This window comes from Micromys minutus (assembly GCF_963924665.1).
Source record: "Micromys minutus genome assembly, chromosome: 6".
NCBI lineage: Eukaryota > Metazoa > Chordata > Mammalia > Rodentia > Muridae > Micromys > Micromys minutus.
The window spans coordinates 42,210,280-42,231,228 of NC_137975.1; the positions used below are offsets into that span (position 1 = coordinate 42,210,280).

A 20,949-nucleotide genomic window follows, 5' to 3' on the forward strand; every position below is an offset into this window, starting at 1 on the left:
CCCTCTCCTGCTACACTTTCGGTTTACTCACATGTCTGCCCTTCTCTGACAATCCGTATGGTTTTACCACCACTCCTCTCTTCCTGCCTTATTTTCCCCTCTAGCCTTAAGTTTAGCGAATAGAATCACCACAGAAAACACAGGATCTCCAGTAAAATTTGAAGCTCGGGGGCATCAAACCTATTTTTAGTATAAGTCTATCTCATGTAGTATGTCAGAAATACACATGCTTTAAAAATTACTCACTGTTTACCTGACACTCAAAGTTAACTTAGGCGCTCTGTATTTCCTTGACTAAATCCAGCATCCCAGGCATCTAACACGCTTATGTCTTCATTGTTTGCCTCTACCCCGCCCCACCCCATCTTGGCCCTTAGGACATCAATCCAATGAAGGGGAGTGTTTTCCAGTCTGTGCTTTGCATCGCCTGATCTCCAGCGGCTGGACTGGTGACGGCCATAAATTGAGCAGTTGAGTATTCACGGAGTGTCTGAGTAAGCAAGGGAAGCATCTGACCATCCCAACCTGGGAAACATCAGTGACTTACTCCGCTTGCTTTAGGATTTGTTCTTAAACTGGCCCCAACCTAATTGACCCCTCTAGAATCTGGGTCATTTCTTTCAAGACAGGCCCAGAGATTGGATTCCTGCAGTCAGAACCGTCCTATCAAAAGAGAGCAAGCTAGGGGCCTTTCCCAGGCCGGATGCCACCAGCGTTCAGACAAGTGGACTGCTGCCTCAAGGCTCAGGGGTTCAGTGAACATTTAGGAGGCAGGCTTCCTTTTCAGTTCGCTGGGGGATTTTTCTCTCCTAATTGTATTTTCTTCTGTCTGGCTCGGCTTTGCATTTTCACTGTGGATGAGTCATGCGCTACTTCCTTTTTTCATTTTAAAAAACACACACCTTTTCCCTTGTGCATAATCCCCACTCCCACGCTCTGCTGTGCACAGTTCTGAACATCTTTGTGTTACTAACTGCCCCTTCCATGAACCTGGACCGGTAGGGCGGGGCGGTTGAGATTGTGTGGTAGGTGCCCGGTCAGCCTGCAGTGAGAGGGGCTGAGGGGCGCTAACATCAGTCTGTAGCCACCCACCCTCCCGGCAAGATTTATTTGGAACTATATAAGGTTCTGGAAATTCCCAACGGAAAAGCCAAGTCTATTATAAACACAATGTAGGAAAGAAACTGCCTGGAGAAAATACAGGAAAACTGTTTTAAGAACTCCCAACTTCTACATCTAAGCAGAAAGCCCTAGAGTTCTATCTGTCATCTAGATGCTCAAGTAATCCCCAGCCGTTCGGATCTGCAAAACAAAAACATCCTTAAACTCCAATTTAACTGTAAAGCGCTGCAAACCTTTACATCCCGCAAGAAGCTGCCCCCACGGAAACTCCTAACCAATGAATGGAAGCGCTGCGCCCGGGAGGTAGGTGCAAACTCGCCTTTCCGAGCCTCCCGATGCACCGGGAAATTATCAAATCCCTACTGGACGATTCATTTGTCATTGCTTAGAGATCCCGCACAAAGTGCTTGCTCACTGTTCGACCAGTTTGACACCATACACCACCTCTTCACCGACTTTCGGAATATCTCACAAGAGATAAAGTAGAGCCAAGAAACCACAGCTCTGGGTTCAGTTTGAAAGTACACCCCACCCCCTTGCCCAACACACACACACACACACACACACACACAACCAAGAACACACACACACACACACACACACACACACACACAAAACCAAGAAATAGACTTTTCATGGCGCCAGGCGCCGGGTCTCCAGAGCTAAGCAGCGTGCGTGTAACTCCATCTTTGAGGACTGTTACTTACGGGGCATCTGTCTGCTGTCTGCTGAGGGAGGCAGGTTCGGCTCACATTTCTGGCCTTCGCTTTCTTCCATTGTCCCTGCCTGCCGGCCAGGCTTCTCCCTCTGGAAACTTCAGAGCGCAGTTCGGAAAGCTCGCAGAAAGCGCTTGGAAGGGGGCCCGGGGGTGGGGCGGAGGGGACCGGCGAAACCCCACCCCAACTAGACTCCACTCCGGTGCAAAGTCTCCCTCGCCCGGGAAGACCGCATTCCAGCGCCCGGCCTCTCTCGGCCCGGGTCCCGGAGCGTCTGCCACCCGCCTGCTGTCGCCAGGACTGGGGGCTGTGCCTGGGAGGCGGCGGTTGACCCCGCCTCTGCTGCTCAACAGGTGACGGCTCTGCTGACCCAGGACGCAGCCTGCGGGGTTTCCCGGGACTCTTAGCTTAGGCACAAGGCAAACACTTCACACACAGGAGTAGGGACAGAAGCTGCTGTTGCAAGCCGGGCCCAGCTCTTTTGAATTTCAGGAGACAAGTAAGGCCCCCAGATGGGCTGAGTAGTAAGAAGCGAACTGTTGAATCCCTCAGAGTTATGAGAAATCTCCTTAAAAGTTTTTTTTTTTTAAAGACAAGTATATACTAAATGTTTTGAAATAAACACTTTACACAGGAACTCTGTAGGGGACTAATTAGCATCTATAAAGAAGTATTGTAATCTCCTCATCAACTTCAATCGCTTTCCTACCTAGACTTTAACCCTGCATTTAAAATCCTTTGTTTTGTTTTGTTTACTCACCTTCACTTTCTTGGACTCCCCTCCTCCCCCAACACACACACACACACACACACACACACACACACACACACACTCACACACACTCAAACACACACACACACTCACACACATTCAAACACACACACACACACACACACACACACACACACACACACACACACACTCCTCTTGATCACAAATCTGAAAAGCCACTAAATCAACCTTCTGAGTTTCTCAAGTTAATTACTTAAAAACATCTGAAAGGTAATTAAAATGTTTTTCTTTGGATGGGCAGAATTACATCCGAAAGACTTGTTCTCCTTTTAAACTACCTACAAATATTTATTTTGTTCACTACCCAGTCCTTGGAAAGCTGGCAAAGATCCCAGAAAGTGAAAATAGGAGGCACAATGTCCACACACAGAAAGGATGGGAAAAGAATCTAAGCCACACTTGCTCAGCTTTTTTAGAAATCTGAAGAGAGTCCAATAGCTAACAGAGAAGGTGTGACATTTTAATCTACAGCCCCAAATCATCTCAGGGGGAGAGGACAATGGCCGTCTTGCCTGCCATACCTTGACCCAATTTACAGCCCATTCAAGCAGAGCTGGGCATTGATTTGGAACAGGAATGTGCACAGAACAATGGCTGGCCTCTGGACCAGATTATGACCTTGAGTCACCTGTGTGTCTTGGCAGCAGTAGGGGCATATTTTGGCCTTTTTGAATATAAAAATGCGGAAGTCTCTAAAAGACAAAAAGAAAAAAAAAGTGTGCCACAAGTTAAGGTACGAATGGCACCCATGTTGGGGGAAGAGCCCCTCCATTCCTAGTAGGATTTTTCTGGAAATCCAAGACAATGTGGAAGTCTTGTTGGAAGGGTAAGCTGTGTGCTGGCAGGGGAAATACAGACAATGGTTTTAGTTTGTATTTAAAGATTTGTTTTCACTTTATGTAGATGAGTGTGTACCAATTTGGTGCAGTGCCCACAAAGCCAGAAGAGGGCGTTGGTCCTAACTGGTGTTAGGGTATTGGGAGTGATACTTGGGTCCCCTGAAAGAGCAACAAGTATTATTTATTTTCTTAAGATCTATTTATTAGATATAATGTATACTGTAGCTGTCTTCAGACACACCCGAAGAGGGCATCGGATCTCATTCCAGGTGGTTGTGAGCCACCATGTGGTTGCTGGGAACTGAACTCAGGACCTCTGGAAGAGCAGTCAGTGCTTTTAACCTCTGAGCCATCTCTTCAGCCCCCCAAACAAGTACTCTTAACTGTTGAGTCATCTCTCCAGCTCCAAGGAGTAGGGTTTACACAGTAAATAACTAGAAGTTTCCATGACCTTGTAGCAGCAAAAGCCAATGATCTACCCAAGGAAGTCATAAAGCACAGCTGTTCCCATACTCCTGGTTACTTATTGAGGTACAAGCATTCACAAAGGGGGACCCACTTGGCGATACAGGCTTGTAATCTTAGCCATTGAGGTGGGAAGATGGTAAATTCAAGGCTTGCCTTTGCTACAGAGTGAGTTCAAAGCCTTCTTGAGCAACTGAGTGAATGTGTTTGAAAGCACAGAAAGTTGAAGGAAGCAGCTCATGGTAGAACACCTGCCTAGCATGTTCAAGCCCTAGGTTTGAATGAAAGCACCGAAAACAAAACAGCAAACAAACAAACAATAACAACAATGAAAAACCACAAAACCTTCAGAAAAGAGTCTCCTGCATTCAGGCTTCCAGTTGGCTTGCTCTGTGTGTGTTTCTGTGCTTGGACATGTGACTGTGCATGTCTCACATGCCTGGAGGTCAGAAGAGGGCACTCAATGTTCTCCTCTACCACTTTCCATGTTCTTCCCATTGAGTCAGGTCTCTCCCTAACCTAGGTTTTTGTCTAGGCTACCAGCCCGCAGACCTCCTTGTCTCTGCTCTCCTCAAACCTAGACTTATAGGCAAGCACAGGAGATCCAACTTAGTATGTGGGGGTTGAGATATAAACCCTAGTCTTCATGATTGTAGAGCAAGTGCTTTTTTAAAAAAGATTTATTTATTTTATTCATGTGAGTACATTATAGTTTCTTCAGACACACCATAGAGGGCATCAGATCCTATTACAGATGGTTGTGAGCCACCATGTGGTTGTTGGGAATTGAACTCAGGACCTCTGGAAGAGCAGTCAGTGCTCTTAACTACTGAGCCATTTCTCCAGCCCCAGAGCAAGTGCTTTTAGCTGCTGAAGCATCTCTCCAACACCCTCAAGTCATAGACAGCTGCTGTTAAGTTTTCAAGTTATCAGTACCAATGGGAGGAGCAGTGAGCTGAAAGTGAGGCTAAGCCCTTTGATATGACCGAACTTGTTGTCCTGTAGAACAGCCAGCACCCCCCCACCCCACCCCCCCTCTGAGCAGCTCCTGTCTGTTACTGGACACTGTACAGGGACAAGCCAAGATGAAGGCAATAACAGCAGACCATCACGGCCAGTCAACAGGAACCCCCCCTTCAATTGCATTCAGGTAGGATAGATCTATTTGTAGATAGGAGCAGTGATGCCTTCCTCCTGGTGCTGTGTCTAAAACAATGGAACCATTTTTTGGTCCTCTGTAGATGGACCAAACAGAGGAAGCTCTTCTATACTGTTGGGACTCAGGGATAATAAGAAGCCCAAGGAACCCTTCTACTGCTCAAGTACCTTTGATGGGAAAAGCAGGATATTGCTACCTCTGTAGACATCCCAGATATCCTGCACACGATGGATAAGAGATGAGGAAAACAGTGAACCTACATCATCACACACCATGACCCACACACACAGTGATGGTGAAATATTACACTGCAGGACCACATTCTGACAATTTTAGAGGCTGAGCTGAAGTGACTCACTGGGCTTCTTTTGCTTCTCCTTAGGAACAGAAACATTTCATGTCATTGTACCTGCTATTCACGAATCTCTTCTCCAGGCACAATACCTTATTAAAACATTATCACTGACCGTCAAGTTTCTAGGAAAAACCTACATACATACATGCATACATACATACATACAAATGCATACATGCATAGAACCAGTAGCTGTATTCTGCAATCTACATAAATTTGCACTCAAACCTTCAAGAACAATACCACAACTGTCATTTCAGGTGCCCAGAGATGCTCCTCTATTTCACAGGCAACAAGACGTATTCTGTGCCTTTAAAAATCTAATTTCCAGCTTTCAAGTTTTCTATCACCATCCAATCTGCCCATTCAAAATTTTCTGGGAAAGCAAGAACCTAAATTTAATTTTCTTCCAGTCATCTAGAATGGTTCTGGGGATTAAACTTTCAACTATATTTCCCTGACCCAGAGAAGGTGCAAACCTTTCTCATTTGCAGAGATTCAGACTTAAAATAAGCTTCTATGCACAGAAGACTGTCATCAAACCAAAAAGAGAAGTGCTAGGAAGACAGACTTGACCTTTCAATCATAACCAACCCATTAAAGAACTGGACTGTTGATTTAAAACAACCGACATTTGCATGAGATGTCTAAGATGGGAATTAACCGCAAACAATGGTGGATGATTTGCTGCAGGCCTGTTTAATTACAGGGCAGTGGGAAAACACATCAGCTCTTTGATGTAACTTGTTCAAGAGAGAAATCATGGCTAGAGCCAAGCCTAAGTGGAATTACCTTGATATATGTGTAATTTTTTTAAAAGTCTTGCTAAAAGCGAGATAGTTTAAAGTAATTTAACATCTGGGCACAAAAGAAATAATTAATGCTTGCTTCAGTCCTTCCATGAACCTTTTAAAAGCATTGATAACGCAGTCAAAACAAAGTGAACAAAACAGTCAACAACAATGTTTGAAAGGAGGTATCTTGTCGGACAAGTTTGTAATGTCCTCATTCTGATGGTGTGTGCCATCTGTAAGTCAGAAGGGATGGATGGTTGACAACTGGGAAAACATTGTAGAGATGAACTACATGGGTGTGGAGTGCCGGCTCTTCTCCTGCCTCCGTTAGTTAGCCATCTGACAGGTGGCTCCACTGGCCTTATACTTAAATAAAACGCCAGAGCACTTGGGAGAAGAAAAGGAGGACAAGTTAGAAGAAAAAGTTAGAGCAGGACAATTAGAAACTGCTACTGTCACTGGTAAACCAGCACAGATGGTCACCTGCATGCCTCCCATGTAGTCTTCAGGTTTCCAAATAGGAAGGGTTCGTAAAAAGGCTATTTGAGCGTCTCAGCTAACACTCTGTGGATAAATTTTATCTTCTAATGAAAGCAAGGATAGGACCTTCCTCAGAGCTAGATTCCAAGCTGTCTCACCTTCAGCATAGCCTCTAAGTTTCCCTTACTGATAGCCTGGACATCCCAGAACCCTGCCATTTAAGAAGTGAAGAGTTCAAGAGTCCCCTAACACACAATCTTCCTGTTTAGATGCCCCGTGTTCTTCCGTATGCAGTCCTTGTACAGTTACATAATAAAGCTAAACTTGGCCTCACTGTATCCCTGAAACACATGTCCTTTCTGAGGCCCAGTTGATGCCCCCCCCCCCTTGGGTTTCTTTCATCTCCTCTAGATTGGGAGACACAGCTCTGCAGGGCCATCGGTCTCAGCTCCTTAGTGTGGTCACCACAAACCAAGTTTGAAGGTGGCAACTTTTAAGCAAAAACTGCAGTGTGCATGGTTTACCCTCTTTATTCCACAGTGAGCCAAACTGTGCCCACCACCTTCCAGAGTTCTAGAGTCTCAGGGTAGAATTCACCAGAATGTATGAACTACCACAAGCCCAAGCAACTAGCACTGCTATTGGCCTCATAAGTGCCTGGTGGATTCATGGTCTGCCTCCGGCTTCCCTAAATGTTCTGACTAAGAATGAAGGGGGACCCAGCACATAGCCGTGTGGGTGAGTTACACTGTGGTTCACTTCTCAGTTGTGTTAACCTTCCACTTGGCCAATGAAGGCTTAGTAAGTTCCAGAGTCTGGTCCTACTCTGTCTGTAGGCTCTTACTCTGCAGCAGGCCTGGCCATCGTTTGACCTCTTTTTGCAGCACAGTTGCTCCAATGACCCCTCAGTTACTCTAGTTCCTTGTCCTACGCTGATGCCAACATGGGGAATAAATTCAGACTTAGTAAGGGCGAAGAGGGCTTGCTTGTCTATGGCTGTAAAAAAAAACTAAGCCAGCCTTCAGAAAAGGTGGGAGGATCCAAGCTGAGGTCAGACAGAGGAAAGAGCCCCATGCAGGCTGAGGGGACACAGTTGAGGCTGTAAGCTGCAGAGAAGGACTGCTGTGTAAGGTTGTCGTGGTAAAGTGAAGGCTCTGGATGTCTCCACAAGAAACCAGAAAGAGGGAATTCCTAGGGTCTTGGTGAATGAAGCACAGGGAGATGTCACATACACCTTCCTTGATGACCTCTGCCCCCACCTCAGGAATTCTAGCTCCTTCCATTCAGTCCCATTTGGGGCAGGGGACACACTTGTGTGGGAGTATCACTTCTAGGCTGAAGAAGCTGAAACACACTGTATGTTTTCATAATACGTCAACCCTTCCTGTCTTGCATCAGCTTTGGGGAGTGATCTCTAAGGGTTTGTGACTGAGGGGCTGGGGTGGAACCCTGCTCTGTGTGCAGACTCCATGGCCTGGAGTCTTTCTTACCTAAGAGATACACCTCTGCCGAACATTTTCCAATCTGAAGGTAAGCTACTACACAGAGCATGAAAGAGGCCCTGTAAAGGAACTGGCTCTTTCCTTTTATACCCTGGATGTATGGAGAGGTTATGTTCTCATGAAGAAGGTCAGGGCCAACAAATACCCAAAGACACCTTCCTGTTAACAGTTTTCTTCCAGACTGAAACATCCCATTCTCGGGGACACTTCATAAGCAGGAGACAGTAAGCAACTCAGAAAGAGCTTCCTTCAGGAAGTCCTTGAAACTGATGAGATTCACTAGGCTCCCTCCTGGCCAGAGGAAGCAATGAAAGCTGAGAGTCTCTCCAAGAACATCAGAGTCAAGCTACAAAGACCAAAGCTACCTGGAAGAAGCGGAAACCAACTGAGCTGCCTCGCAGAGGTTCAGACAAATGACATCACTTGGAAAGAACATTCCAATCTGTTGAACTGCGTTTTCTGACTCTTCAGTGTGCTCCAGGCGTGCAGTTTTGTGAGCTGTCACCCATGCTGGGGTGGGCCTTGCTGATACAGCTGTCTCTGAGTCATTTCTGTTCCTGTAAGGAGTCCCTCACCCACATACCTGCAAATAATCCTAGTAAAACTCAAAGTTCAACAAATTGGACTTTGGTGGTATCCATACTTTGGTCTGCCATGGGTTCTCTTTTTGGGGTGAGTAGACATGTGTCATGTGTCTCTGAGGTAACAGCTGTGTCACACGACAGGCCTGCAGCTGGGTCGAAGGCTACCGGAAGGGTGTATGAGTTCACCTGAGCCACCCAAGGACTCAGGGGACAAAAGCTCTGAATCCCCAAGTATCTTAGAACTTTCAGAAACAGTCATGTTCCTCAGAAGCTCGTATGGACAGTAATTGCATTTCTCTGTATCCCAGCCCACAGCACCAGAGGGGGAGGGGCTGTCATTACTCTATGCTTCCCAGGAGAGAAAGTCTTTGTTAGGAAGAGCTCATTTCCAGCACAGTGGGTGGACAGATGGAGGAGTGTCCCCACTGAAATCCTGTAGCCACTCAACTTTACGTTCTTTAGGGCAAGGTGAAACTCAGGTCTCCACATGCTGTGAAAACTTAAGATCCTTCATTTTCCTGCTTTTGCTGTCTTGCTTTTAAACACCCCCCCTTTGCAGATTTTAGCAAGTTCCACCTGCACCAGGATTAGTGGAATAAAAGCCTTAGTTACAGGGTGAGCCCCAGTGGGCACAACATTGTCTCCGGGGAGGCCTTCCCTCAGCCAGATTAAATCTGACAAGTGGAAAGGAGGAAATGTGAAAAAGCAAAAGTCAGGTGGGGGAGATGGTTCAGAGAGAAATGGCACTTGGTGCCAAGCTGGGTCCTGAGTTTACTCTCTGAAACCCATGGTAGAAGAAAAAAATAAAACAAACAAATATGACATACATATAAACAAACAAACAAATAAAATGTAAAAAAGGAAAAGTCAAAAGTGCTCTCTGCCCCTCCAGTGCATACACCATTCTCCATTCATCTCAGGCACATGTGACCAGAGATACAGAGCATCCTGGGGCAGCCAACTGATGGTGTTCAAAGGCTTTGTGCTCATCCACTTCTTCAGCAGGGTTACTAAGCTGGCTGAGCCTGCCTGAGCCATGGCAGCCTGCTCTTTACTCTTACAGACTGCACAAGAAATGCCTGGGAATGGCATGTAGACAGAGTAGCCAATGGTCCCCAATTCCATGTGTTTCTAGGATGTGAAAATTTGGGTACTAAACTAGAAAAAGTCTCTATACAATAGATTGAATTGATGTCTCTCTTCCCACCTTGTCTCCCCAGAGGCACAGAGGCAGGCACTGTGTAACGTAGACGTGGGTCTGGGGAAAAGAGAGAGAGGGTGAGTGGGAGGGAAAGGAAGAGGCAGAGGCAGAGGGAGAGAAGAGAGAGGGAGGGAGGGAGGGAGGAGAAGGAGGGAGGGAGGGAGGGAGGGAGGGAGAGAGCAGGAGAGCATGAACAGAATGTACTTAGGGAGCATCGTACTTAGGGAGCAGCGGGGCTCCCTTAGGGAAGGGCTGGGATGGAGACATCAAACAGAACGAGGAGAAGCAGTTGCCTCATGGAACTTAGAACTGTCAGCAGCCGCTGTAAGTACTGCAATGCCCTGAAAGCCACAACCAGTGCATCTGTTCTAGGCTGAGGGGGCTGTGTCCCCATCTTCCTTATGTTTGCACACAAATAATACTCAGGTGCTGGCACATTCATCCCATATGACCCAAACGGGTCACATTTGTGTAAAATGGGATGCTCAAGGGCAGATTTCACTGGTTACTTATAAAATAAAATCAGTTTGTTTCAACACACACACACACACACACACACACACACACACACACACACACACACACTGTTCTTTGTCCTTTTTCTCCAAAGATTTCTGATAAGTAGCTTATAATTACCTTTCAATATAACCTGTTACTAGTCAAATATTTGACTTCAAGAAGCTTTCAAATGCGAAAGGTAAGTGAATATATGCAGACTAACTCCAGAAAAGGAATGAAATCTAGGTAGGAAGCAGTGAAAATGGTATTGCTTAGGTTTGATTCCCAAAACTTCAGCCTCCTGTCTCCTCTCGTCAATGCGGGCTTTTATATCACTCACTAAATACATTAAGGTTTTGTTTTGATTCTGTTCAATTACAGGTCTCGGATAAAAGTCACATATTTTGCTTAGGAATGGTCAATATGTAAGCCGAAATAATATCTGGGTGTGATGACTCATGCCTGCAATTCCAGATTTAGGAAGCGACTGCAGGAAGATCGCCACGAGTTCAAGGACGGCTTAAGCTATATATAGTGAGTCCCAAGTCAGCCTGGGATACAGACTGAGATTGTCTCAAAAACAGTGGAAAGATGGTGTAAACTAATAAAGCCAAACCTTGAGCTGGGGTCTAGCTCACTGGTCTAGATTATAAGATTAGTGTAGATGAGGTCTCACAGTTATTCCTCATCACTAAAGGGAAGGAAAAAAGTAAAACATTTTGTTCACAGTAATTCTTAAAATTGCTTTAGACATCACAACCTGGAATATACTGGTTTTAGCCAAAGGTGACCAACTTATCCCACTCACTCACACACACCTCCTATCTTAGGTCCCTTTCTGTTTTGATACTAGAATATCCAGGACTGGAATTTTATAAATAAAGAGGTTAATTTTTTCTCAGAGTTCTGGAAGGTAATAGACTGGGTATGACGTCTGTTGGGCTCTCAGCGCAGGCCATGTGCAACTCCATTCAGGGCCGAAGAGCAGATGGAAGGCTGATGTGTGGGAAAGAGAAGCCTGTTCATGAAAAGGCGATGAAGGGGAAGCTGAGGACACTGGGGAGAGTCAGTATGCGCTCCCAGGAGAATCATCAGTCACCCTGTGAGGTCCCCTCTGTATATCAAAGGCCTCTGAGGATTCCTTCTTCCGCTCAACACCACAATACTGGGGCCAACTCTCTACTTGAGTTTCAATGGGGACAAAACACTCAAAACAAGGCATTTTTATTGTTCAAAACCATATTGAATACTAATCGGCCAGTGGTAGGTAGAAAGATGATGGCACTGGTAAGGGAAGCTGTGGGTTTGGGACAATTTCTCACACTGTGTGGTACTTCTGTGTATGTGACCCTCAGTTATGTCACGATAAGGAGTCCATGCAATAATAGCTTTATCCACCTTTAATCCCAGCTCTAACCACAACCAGTCGCACACACTGAAAAGTCCCAGTCCTTAAGGGAGGCTCCTACAACTCCAGACACTAATGAAACTTCAAAGGCTCAGAAACTCAGGAAGTTACATGACACACAAGGCTCCTCCCCAAGGTTGTAAAGACAGCACCAGCCGCAGCAGGCGGGGTCTCTGCAGGATAGCCTTATGCGAATTGGCCAGGAAGCTCCTGGGATACAACTTGGATGAGTTGTCACCCAGGCTAGAGTGGGATTTCTGGTCATGCAGCTGCCTTTGAGTCACCTATATGCATGCATGTAACCCCAAGAAACACATGCCCACCAAGCTAGACGTTGAGTGGAATTCTGTGTGCCCTCTTTGGGGCAAATAGTCGTTTATGGCTCACCAAGCAAAGTGACAAATGCACATAGACCTTGACTGTTTTGTTTCTGCATTCTGGGCCTGCAAGGAGTGATGAGAAAGAACAGCCAGGAAAAATGATGTCTACATGCACTGAGTTATGGAAATGGAGGGGCTGGTTAGTGACATCAACAAAGAACAGAAGAATGGATGGCGGCTTTATGGAAGAACAGGAAAGCCTAGCTTCAAAGAACTACTAGAAATTTGGAGGGTGCTTTGCAGGGACAAATGTGTCAAGTTTAGGGAGCCCTAAATGTAATAGCTGATTCCTTGAAAGGACATGAAGTGTGAGGGATGAGGGATGAGGAACGAGGGATGAGGGATGAGGGATGAGGGATGGGGGATGGGAGATGGGGGATGGGGAATGAGGGATGAGGGATGAGGGACGGCAGCAGCTCCTGAAGACCAGAAAGTAATTTCTGAAAGTTAATGGTGGGATGTGGACAAAGACAACCAGAAGACAGATAAATGAAATGAGGCCCAATATGAGGGTTTTAGCATTTAACTTGTATAATATACTGTGAGAAGGGAATCTGTACTTTACTGCTTATTCGCTTTGCTTTCTGGGTCCGGGAGAGCTGGAGGGAGAACATTGGCCTGGCACATGCTCTGCAGTTGCTCTTCCAGTGGTTTGCTAGAACAATGAAGGCATGTTGAAAGGGGGAAGGAGCTGAGAAATTGGGGTGCTATACTCCATGTTGAGTGTCCTCTGAAGGTCATGAGCAGTGTCACTTCTCTGCCCCTTTCCCCCTCTCCATGTACTTATAGGAAAGAGCAAATACCCAGCCACCTGCACACCTCCGTGTCAATGTTTGCCCAAGTTAAAGTCCATTCATTAACCACGAGCTTAGGTCACTATGACAATGCAATTATACAGACTAGTAACCAGGCGTTGATTTTTATTCAACAAAAAAGATAAAATTCATGGGTAATAACATGGCCCGATGAACAAAAAAGAAGAAAGAAATAAAGAAAGAAGGAAGGAAAAGCAGAAGGCGATGAAGTGGAGCTGCGCTCAGTGATGCCTTCAATTGCAGCTTTCTGGATCTGGAGGCAGGAAGATCAGAAATCTACAGCCACAGAGGGTTAGAGACCAGCCTGGGCTACATGAAACCTCATCACAAACAAAAACAAAACAAATAAACAGAAAATGAAAGTGTCTGGTGAGATGGCTCAGTAGGCAAAGGTGCTCTGAGCATGGTGGTTCGAGTCCCCTATCTGGAACCACCCATGCCTAGAAATTGTTCTCCGGATACCATGCATGAGCCACTGCATAGTGTGAATCCTTCCAACTAGCTAAGTAATAAACGTAATAAAAGTGAAAACCCAGACACACTTATCTAGTTTGCTTGTCTGTTGTTGTGATAGAATACTACCAACAGCAATCTGGGGAGAGCAGGTTTATTTGATTGACAACTTAAAGACCGTCATTAAGGGAAGCAAAGGCAGGGGGACTCAAGGCAGAAGATATCGTGCGCGGGGGGGGGGGAGCACTGTTGCTTGTTGGGTTTCTCATCTCCTCAAGGAATAGTCTTGCTAAATAGCCCAGGCTATCCTGAAACTCACCATGTAGAGCAGGCTGGTCTTGAACTCACAGAGATCAGTCTGCCTGTTTCTGGAGTGCGGGGAGAACTAAGGGTGCAAACACTATGTTTGTCTCACCGATCTCTTTTAAACAGCCTAGTTCTGACTGCACCACCTGTGGTAGGTTGGACAGGGACACACCAATTGTTAATTTAAAAATGTACCATAGACTGGAGCAGTAGATGATTAATCTGCTCTAATCTTCCCGGTGGCGGTGGCATGAGTTCCTCCCCCACCTCAAAGTTCTGGATTCTTGAATGAAAGACACGCATACCCAGTCTTATATTTAATATGTCTTAAACAGCTCCAAATATCCATGTTGTTAATGCCTCCCCTTTGATACCCTGAGATATTATTTACCAAAATCTATATTCTGTCTTTGCTTCTAGACCCAATGGGGGCAGAGCCCTGAGGCCACTCTTCCCCAGCTCTTACATGATTGGTACACCATGTACATCTCTTCTGCATCTCTCAAGCCTGGGTCTTAGCCCTTTCCTGACATGGCAATTCTAAATCTCCCTTCCTCTCTGTCCCCTTGCCCTCCAATCCTAAAGTTCCGCCTCTGTCACCCTGCTCAGCCATTAGCTGCTGGCAACTTTATTTACCTATCAAAACCAACTTGGGCAGGGACCCTTGGCATCTTACATTCAGGATTCTTGTGCAATTTTGGGAACCTGAATAAGACAATGCAAGCTTTAGGCCAAATCTACAACAATGGATATAACCACAGGCCAATCTGAAGCAAGTCCTCAATTAAGGTTCCCTGTTCCCACATGGGTCAAGTTGACAACTGTCTTAGTTGGCTTTTGTCAACCTGACACAAACCTAGACATACTTGGGAAGAAGGAATGTTATCTGAGAAAGTGCCTCCATAAGGTGGGCCTGTAGGTAAGACTGTAGAGCATTTTCTTAATTACTGTTGATGGAGGAAGGCATAGCCCATTGCTGGTGGTGCCACCCATTGGACAGGAATTCCTGGGTTGTATGAGAAAGGAGGAGATAGCCTGTAGGCAGTGCTCCTTTATGGGCTCTTCATTAGTTCTTACCCCACATTCCTGTTCTGACGTCCCGGGATAACGGGTTACCAGCTGTCCGATCCAAAGAATCTCCCCCGACCCTGAGCTGACCCAGCTGACTTTCCATGGTGTTTTATTATATCAACAGGACCTGAACTAAGACAACAACTCAAGCCAACTATCACACAAACCAAATTAACAACAGCAAAGCAAAACTAAACTTTTTAGTTTAGCTAAAAAGCGAGGTAAAAGTTTAGGTAAAAGCGAGGGCAGAAATCACAGTGACCAGTTGCCAACATATGCAGGACCAGCAACATGATTGCTCTTGAACCTGGTTAGCTCGGACCAGTAGTTCTTAGTCTTCAACCTCTTTGAATACGGGCTCACCTGTAGATAAACCAGGCTAGATGCATTCTGTCACCTAACCTCCTCTAACTTTTTTTTTGTTTGTTTGCTTGTTTTTATTTATTTGAGATAGGGTTTCTCTGTGTAACTGCCCAGGGCTGTCCTGGAACTCACTTTGTAGACGAGACTGGCCTGGAACTCACAGAGATCTGCCTGCCTCTGCCTCCCATGTGCTGGGATTAGAGGCCTGCATCCCACGCCTGGCCTTCTTTCTCTTGCTCAGCTGTGTTGGATAGAACAGCGAGCTACCTATGCTTTGCTATCTGGGTTCTAGTTTTGATTCCACCCCCCCCCTTTAAAAAAAAGAATTATTTATTTATTTTATATATAGAAGTGCCCTGTAGCTGTCTTCAGACACACCAGAACAGGTCATCAGATCCCATTACAGATGGTTGTGAGCCACCATGTGGTTGTTGGGAATTGAACTCAGGACCTCTGGAAGAGCAGTTGGTGCTCTAACCACTGAGCCATCTACCAGCCCAACCTTTGATTCCTATACTGCCTAAATATGTAAGGCTTCGGCTGTGTCCCTTTTATTTAATTATTGTATGTTAATTACACAAACAATGATTTTTCATCCTCATACTTTCAGACAAGGTTGGGCATGTTCAGAATGGTATGGCCATAGACCATCCTATCTCATAATATGTATACAATATTGTAATCAGTTCAAACTCCTTTCAGTAGCCTCTCTTGTTTTCAACCCCAAGGCGGATGTGGCCACTCTCCACTTCCCAAAATAGTGCCTGTCTGCTTTCACACAACTTTCTGAAAGCACAGATTCTTCATGAGACAACTTACTATGGCTGTCCTTGTGCACCTTTGTGTGTGTACATCTCTGAGGTCAGATGCACGTGACTGGAGGGGTTAGAGGTCAGAGGTCCACACTGAGATCTCCCTCCATCCTCCTGCCTCACCTTCTTATGAAACAGGTTCTCTCCTTGGACCTGAAGCTTGCCAATGTGCCTATACTGGCTGGTGAGCAACCCTATCAGTCCTCAGGCCTCTGCCTCCTCAGTGTGGGACTCTTAGAAATATATCACTATGCTTGTCCCATGGGTGTCAGGGTTCAAACACACAGTTCTGTGTGGCAAACACTTTACCTACTGATCTATCTTCTCAGATCACCCACAGATATTATCTGTCTTTCTGAGTCTGACCTACTTTAACAGTTCATGTGTTTTCCTGTAAATGACACACTGTGTTTTGGTTGAACAGTACTCCACAGTGAACCTACACCTCATTTTCTCTATCAGCTCATCTGCTGATGGGTATAGAGGTTAATTCTGTGATTTGTGAAGACACCTCAGCGGTATTCGATTCTCTGAAGTATATAGTTAGAGTTAAACTGAATCTTGAGGCTCCAAATGTTGAGGTAATCTTTTTGTACACCGTGTGAAGGTATGTCTTTGTCTTGCCCAAGGCATTCTCTGATTGACTTTAAAAAGAACTGATGACCAATAGCAGGACAGGAAAGGGAAGGCAGAACTTCTGGGCAGAGACAGGAACTCTGGGAAAGAATCACCAGCCAAACTTGGAGGAAGACAGTCATACTGGGACATTCACTGTGAGAGGTAACAGGCCAAGTGGCAAATGCGGATTAGTATAGATGGGGTTAACTAAGTTATAAAAGCTAGTTGGGAAATAACCTAAGTTAGTGCCTCAGCTACAATAAATAATAATAGCCTCTGTGTCATTGTTGGGAGCTGGCGGTTTGAGACAGTCCAGCAATGGCTACAGATTATAAGTGCAGCCTACTTTGAATGTTAAGGAGCAACAGACTTCTAGCCACCTTGAGCATTAACTCCAAAAGTCAACGCGTGCAAAGAGTGGTCACTCCTGAGCCCCTGTGCCACTGATTCCTGGCGTACAGACCTGGGTTTGATGCTCCCGGATTTCTACCTCTGGCCTGGGGTGGCAGTAGTACCTAACTCAGAGGGTACTGCTCCGGAGGATAAGAGGCAGTGACCTTGGTAATCCGAGCATAAGAGAAACACCCAGAATAGATCTGGATGAGGCATGCTTAGCCTTATTATGTAAGTAAGGCTAGTTAGAAAGGTAGGACTGCTTAGACACTTAGTCCTGAAGTATCTAAGTCTTCCGCCAGCTGAGAAAGGCTGGAGATCTCCACCCTTATCCCATTAGTAATCTTTCCAAAGTCCGAACAATGGGCTTTCTGTAACTAAGGTATTTATTTTCTATGTTGAGGTCAGAATCTAATTAAGTTAACCCTGAGCACCCAAAGAGAATTAGCCAGAGAAATCTAAACCACTGAGAGACGGGGGAGGGGAGGGCAGAATCTGATAACCGCATTACTCACTGACAACAAGGTTGTAAAAGCCGCAGTCGGCACTGGCTTGTTACAAGCTTAGGATGGATTCAGTAACCTCAGTGCTACCTGGTACAGCAAGGGGGGACTTACAAGGAATGAAGCAAAGGGGTAGATTTATGCTTCCCTGTGTTTATTTAATAATCAGCAAAGCTGTTCTGAGCACATGTAAGAACCTAGCGGGGATGGGATTGGGAGGATGAGTTAAGGGTCCATTAATCAACATGTAAACCCTGCCTGTCATAAAACCCTTGCCTCTCTCTACCCAGAGCACTGAGATCATGTGCACACACAGCACCAACTCAGGTTTGCACATGGGTGCTGAGGAGCCAAACATAGGTCTTTATGTGTATAGCAGGTACTTTACATTCTGACCCATCTACCCAGTGTGCCATGTGAATTTTCAGTCATTTAGTGTGGTAAATCTCATCTTAAGCAGGCGTAGTTATTCCCCCAAACAACTTCATGGTTCTGATGGGTTTTTGTTGGTTCCCTCGGCATAAGAAACATAGCATCTCCAGTTCCAGAAAAAGGGGGGATTTAACATCTTCAGTGCTCTCCCTGGCATAAATCAGTAATACCTCCAAGCATTCATACAGCACACTTCATAATGTATACAGTTTTGATTGATTATTGTCAAGAGACCCAATGGCCATTTATCGAAAAGATGCTAAAACTGTATATGGTTAAGTTATAAAGTACATACATGGCCTGGAAATCACAGTTCAACTAGAATTGCATTACTTTCATAGATCCTTGATGGTTCTAACATTTCTCAAGCCTAGACATGGGTTATGTTTGCCTTTGGTACAAACCCTGCTTTAACAGCACAGCCACAGTGAAATGAGTCCGGTGCAGTGTCCTGCTTCCTGAACACTGCCTGATATGTCGGCACTCCAAAAATACTTGTTGCATGAAATGAACAAAACCAAATCTGAGCAGATTTAATCCTCTAGGTCCCAAGCCAGATTCTCCCAGCTCAGTCCCACAGTTCCATAAAGTAACAGTAGGCAGCAGAGGCTCCACACAGCATTTATACCTCACTGTTGGACCGCCACACTCTTACCCTTTCTTTTAGATTTAGGATTGGTCTGGACCTTCACGCTTGGAATCCTTAGTTCCTTCACTTACTGCAGTTAGAGCCAAGGAAAGGCAGAGACCATAAAGCCCAGTAAAGAAGCTGGCGTTCAAAGAGACATACCAGCATTCCACCACTAGAGGGCAGAAGAGTCAGGAGACGTTCTCTGCAAGAAGCCAGTGCCCTTCTCAGTACGCATCCTCCTGTAAGGAAGCAAAATCCTTAGCTTCCTTCTTATTAATAATCCACAATTTTTGATCAGGGACTAAGGGTCAGATTTCTTCTTTGGGAAACCTGAAACACACACTTTGGGTAGTGACTTTTTAAGAGAAAGTTATAACTTAAAGCAAGACCAGAGCATGTTCAGAATAATTCCCCAAACGCTGAACACCGCTTTGAGCAACCTCCTTTGAGTTTCCAACCTTTGTCCTGGTATTTTGACCAGATGCATGCACAGCTGTCAGATAGAGTTGCCTGAGTTAAAAGTACAAGATGCCAAGTTAAGTGCAAATTTCAGGAAAATTGTAAATACAGTTTAATATATAGACAACCCAATTTGGGAACAGTTTGTCTTCTGTCTGTTGGTCTGGCTTGGTTTCTTGAGACACAGGCTGGCTTAAGCTGCCTATGTATTTTATGATAAACTCAAAACGTGAGATATTCCTGACTCTGCCCCCTAGGTGCTAGGATTCCAGGCAACTGCTACCACTCCCAGCTTGGAACTTGCCATTTTTATTGCTGTTCTCAAATATCTGACTTGAATGTGGCTGTAGGACATTTGCTCTTCCCTGCTGTGGCTTTCTTCATCTCCTGAGCCTGGGGTGGTTTTCTTCACCCACTATTCACACAGTTACTACTCAAGTTTTGAAGGTCTGGCTTGGGAATTTCTTCCTTGTCTAGTCATTATTGCTCCCAGGGGCTGTGTGATACAGGATGTGTCACAGACATCTTGGGACCTCAGGGAGGTATGAATGAGGTGTGAGATGGCTGATTCCAATCAGGAAGAGAAGGCAGGGGACTGAGCTGGTTTGAATAAGAATGACCCCCATAGATTCAAGTGAATGTTTTGGGAGTGACCTAGGGATGTAGATGGCCTTGTTAGAGTAGGTCTGCCCTGTCGGAGGAAGTGTGTCACTAGAGATTGACTTTGAAGTTTCAAATGCTCAAGCTAGGCCCAATGTCTGTCTTTTCTTGCTGCCTGTGAATCTGGATGTAGAACTCTCTGTTCTTTCTCAAGCGTCATGTCGGCCTGGATGCTGACATGTTTCCTGCCATGATGATAATGGAACAAACCTCTGAGCTGCCAGCGAGACTTGTCATGGTCATGGCGTCTATTCACAGCAGTGGAGCCCTAACTAAGACAGGGATGGATTTGAAGCACCTGAGAGAAGGGACCACTCTAGATATCCAAAAATATTGGAGGGGAAAATAAGGCTGGAAGCTCCCATTCTAGACAGCGATGCCTCGGAAGACAGAACCTAGATCATGTTTGTTACCCTCGACCCTGTGCTATGTCTATGGATGACAGGCTTTCTGCAGCATTTCTGACCTAAGAACTATTATTTAATGGTATGTTCCTCTGTCATCTTCTGAGCTCTGCTGTGTGTTCAGATTCAAACCTCATTTCTGCTTTTGCCTATGTTCTGGAGGAAGATGCCCTGACAAACTCTCATTGTGCTCACCTCTCATTGCAAAAGTTAGTACCCAGAGAACCTCCTAGGCAGGGCAGGTGCCCTTCTGTCTCAATTCCTCAGGCTCTGGAGTCTTTGAACCTGGGGTCACACAGTTCCAAAGCCATTCTAGAAGAATTTGAGGAACTGGCTCAGTGTTTCCTTAAAACAGGATAAGGCTTTTGGGTGCCTAATGGCCATTGTAGACAGAGCCCAGGGTAGCAAAATATGCCTGGTGACGGGGACTCTAAACTTTCCCATGCTTGAGGTAGCAAGAGACAGGAGCAGCAAGGCCAGCCTGGAGAGAGAGTTCTGGGAGAGGTTGCCCAGCTTCCCCTAGAGAAGCTCAGTCTACACACAGGGCCCACCTGTAGGTGGGACAGAGAGAACCATACTTGCTCCCTGTTGTTTAGCTGAATGAATGGGACACTTACTGATTTGGGAATGGAGAAATGTGGATGGCACGGAGTAAAGAGCCGAGAAATGTTCAGAGGTTGATTGCCACTTAACATCTGGTTTTCCTAAGAGGCATTCAGTGTCTTCCTCTGTC

At 45.6% G+C, this 20,949-nt stretch overlaps 1 protein-coding gene across 11 annotated transcripts in view; it reads right to left on the reverse strand.

The window, feature by feature from the left end:
* Positions 1-2,070, reverse strand: part of KIAA1217 — a 281,476-nt gene extending 279,406 nt beyond the window's left edge. For all 11 annotated transcript variants that reach the window (XM_080918244.1, XM_080918236.1, XM_080918242.1 and 8 more), the window contains exon 1: positions 1,830-2,070. In XM_080918244.1, coding sequence (XP_080774370.1) covers positions 1,830-1,899 — 70 coding nt within the window. In that variant the 5' untranslated portion in view covers positions 1,900-2,070. The remainder of the gene's footprint in view (positions 1-1,829) is intronic.
* Between the last annotated feature and the right edge of the window lie 18,879 nt (positions 2,071-20,949).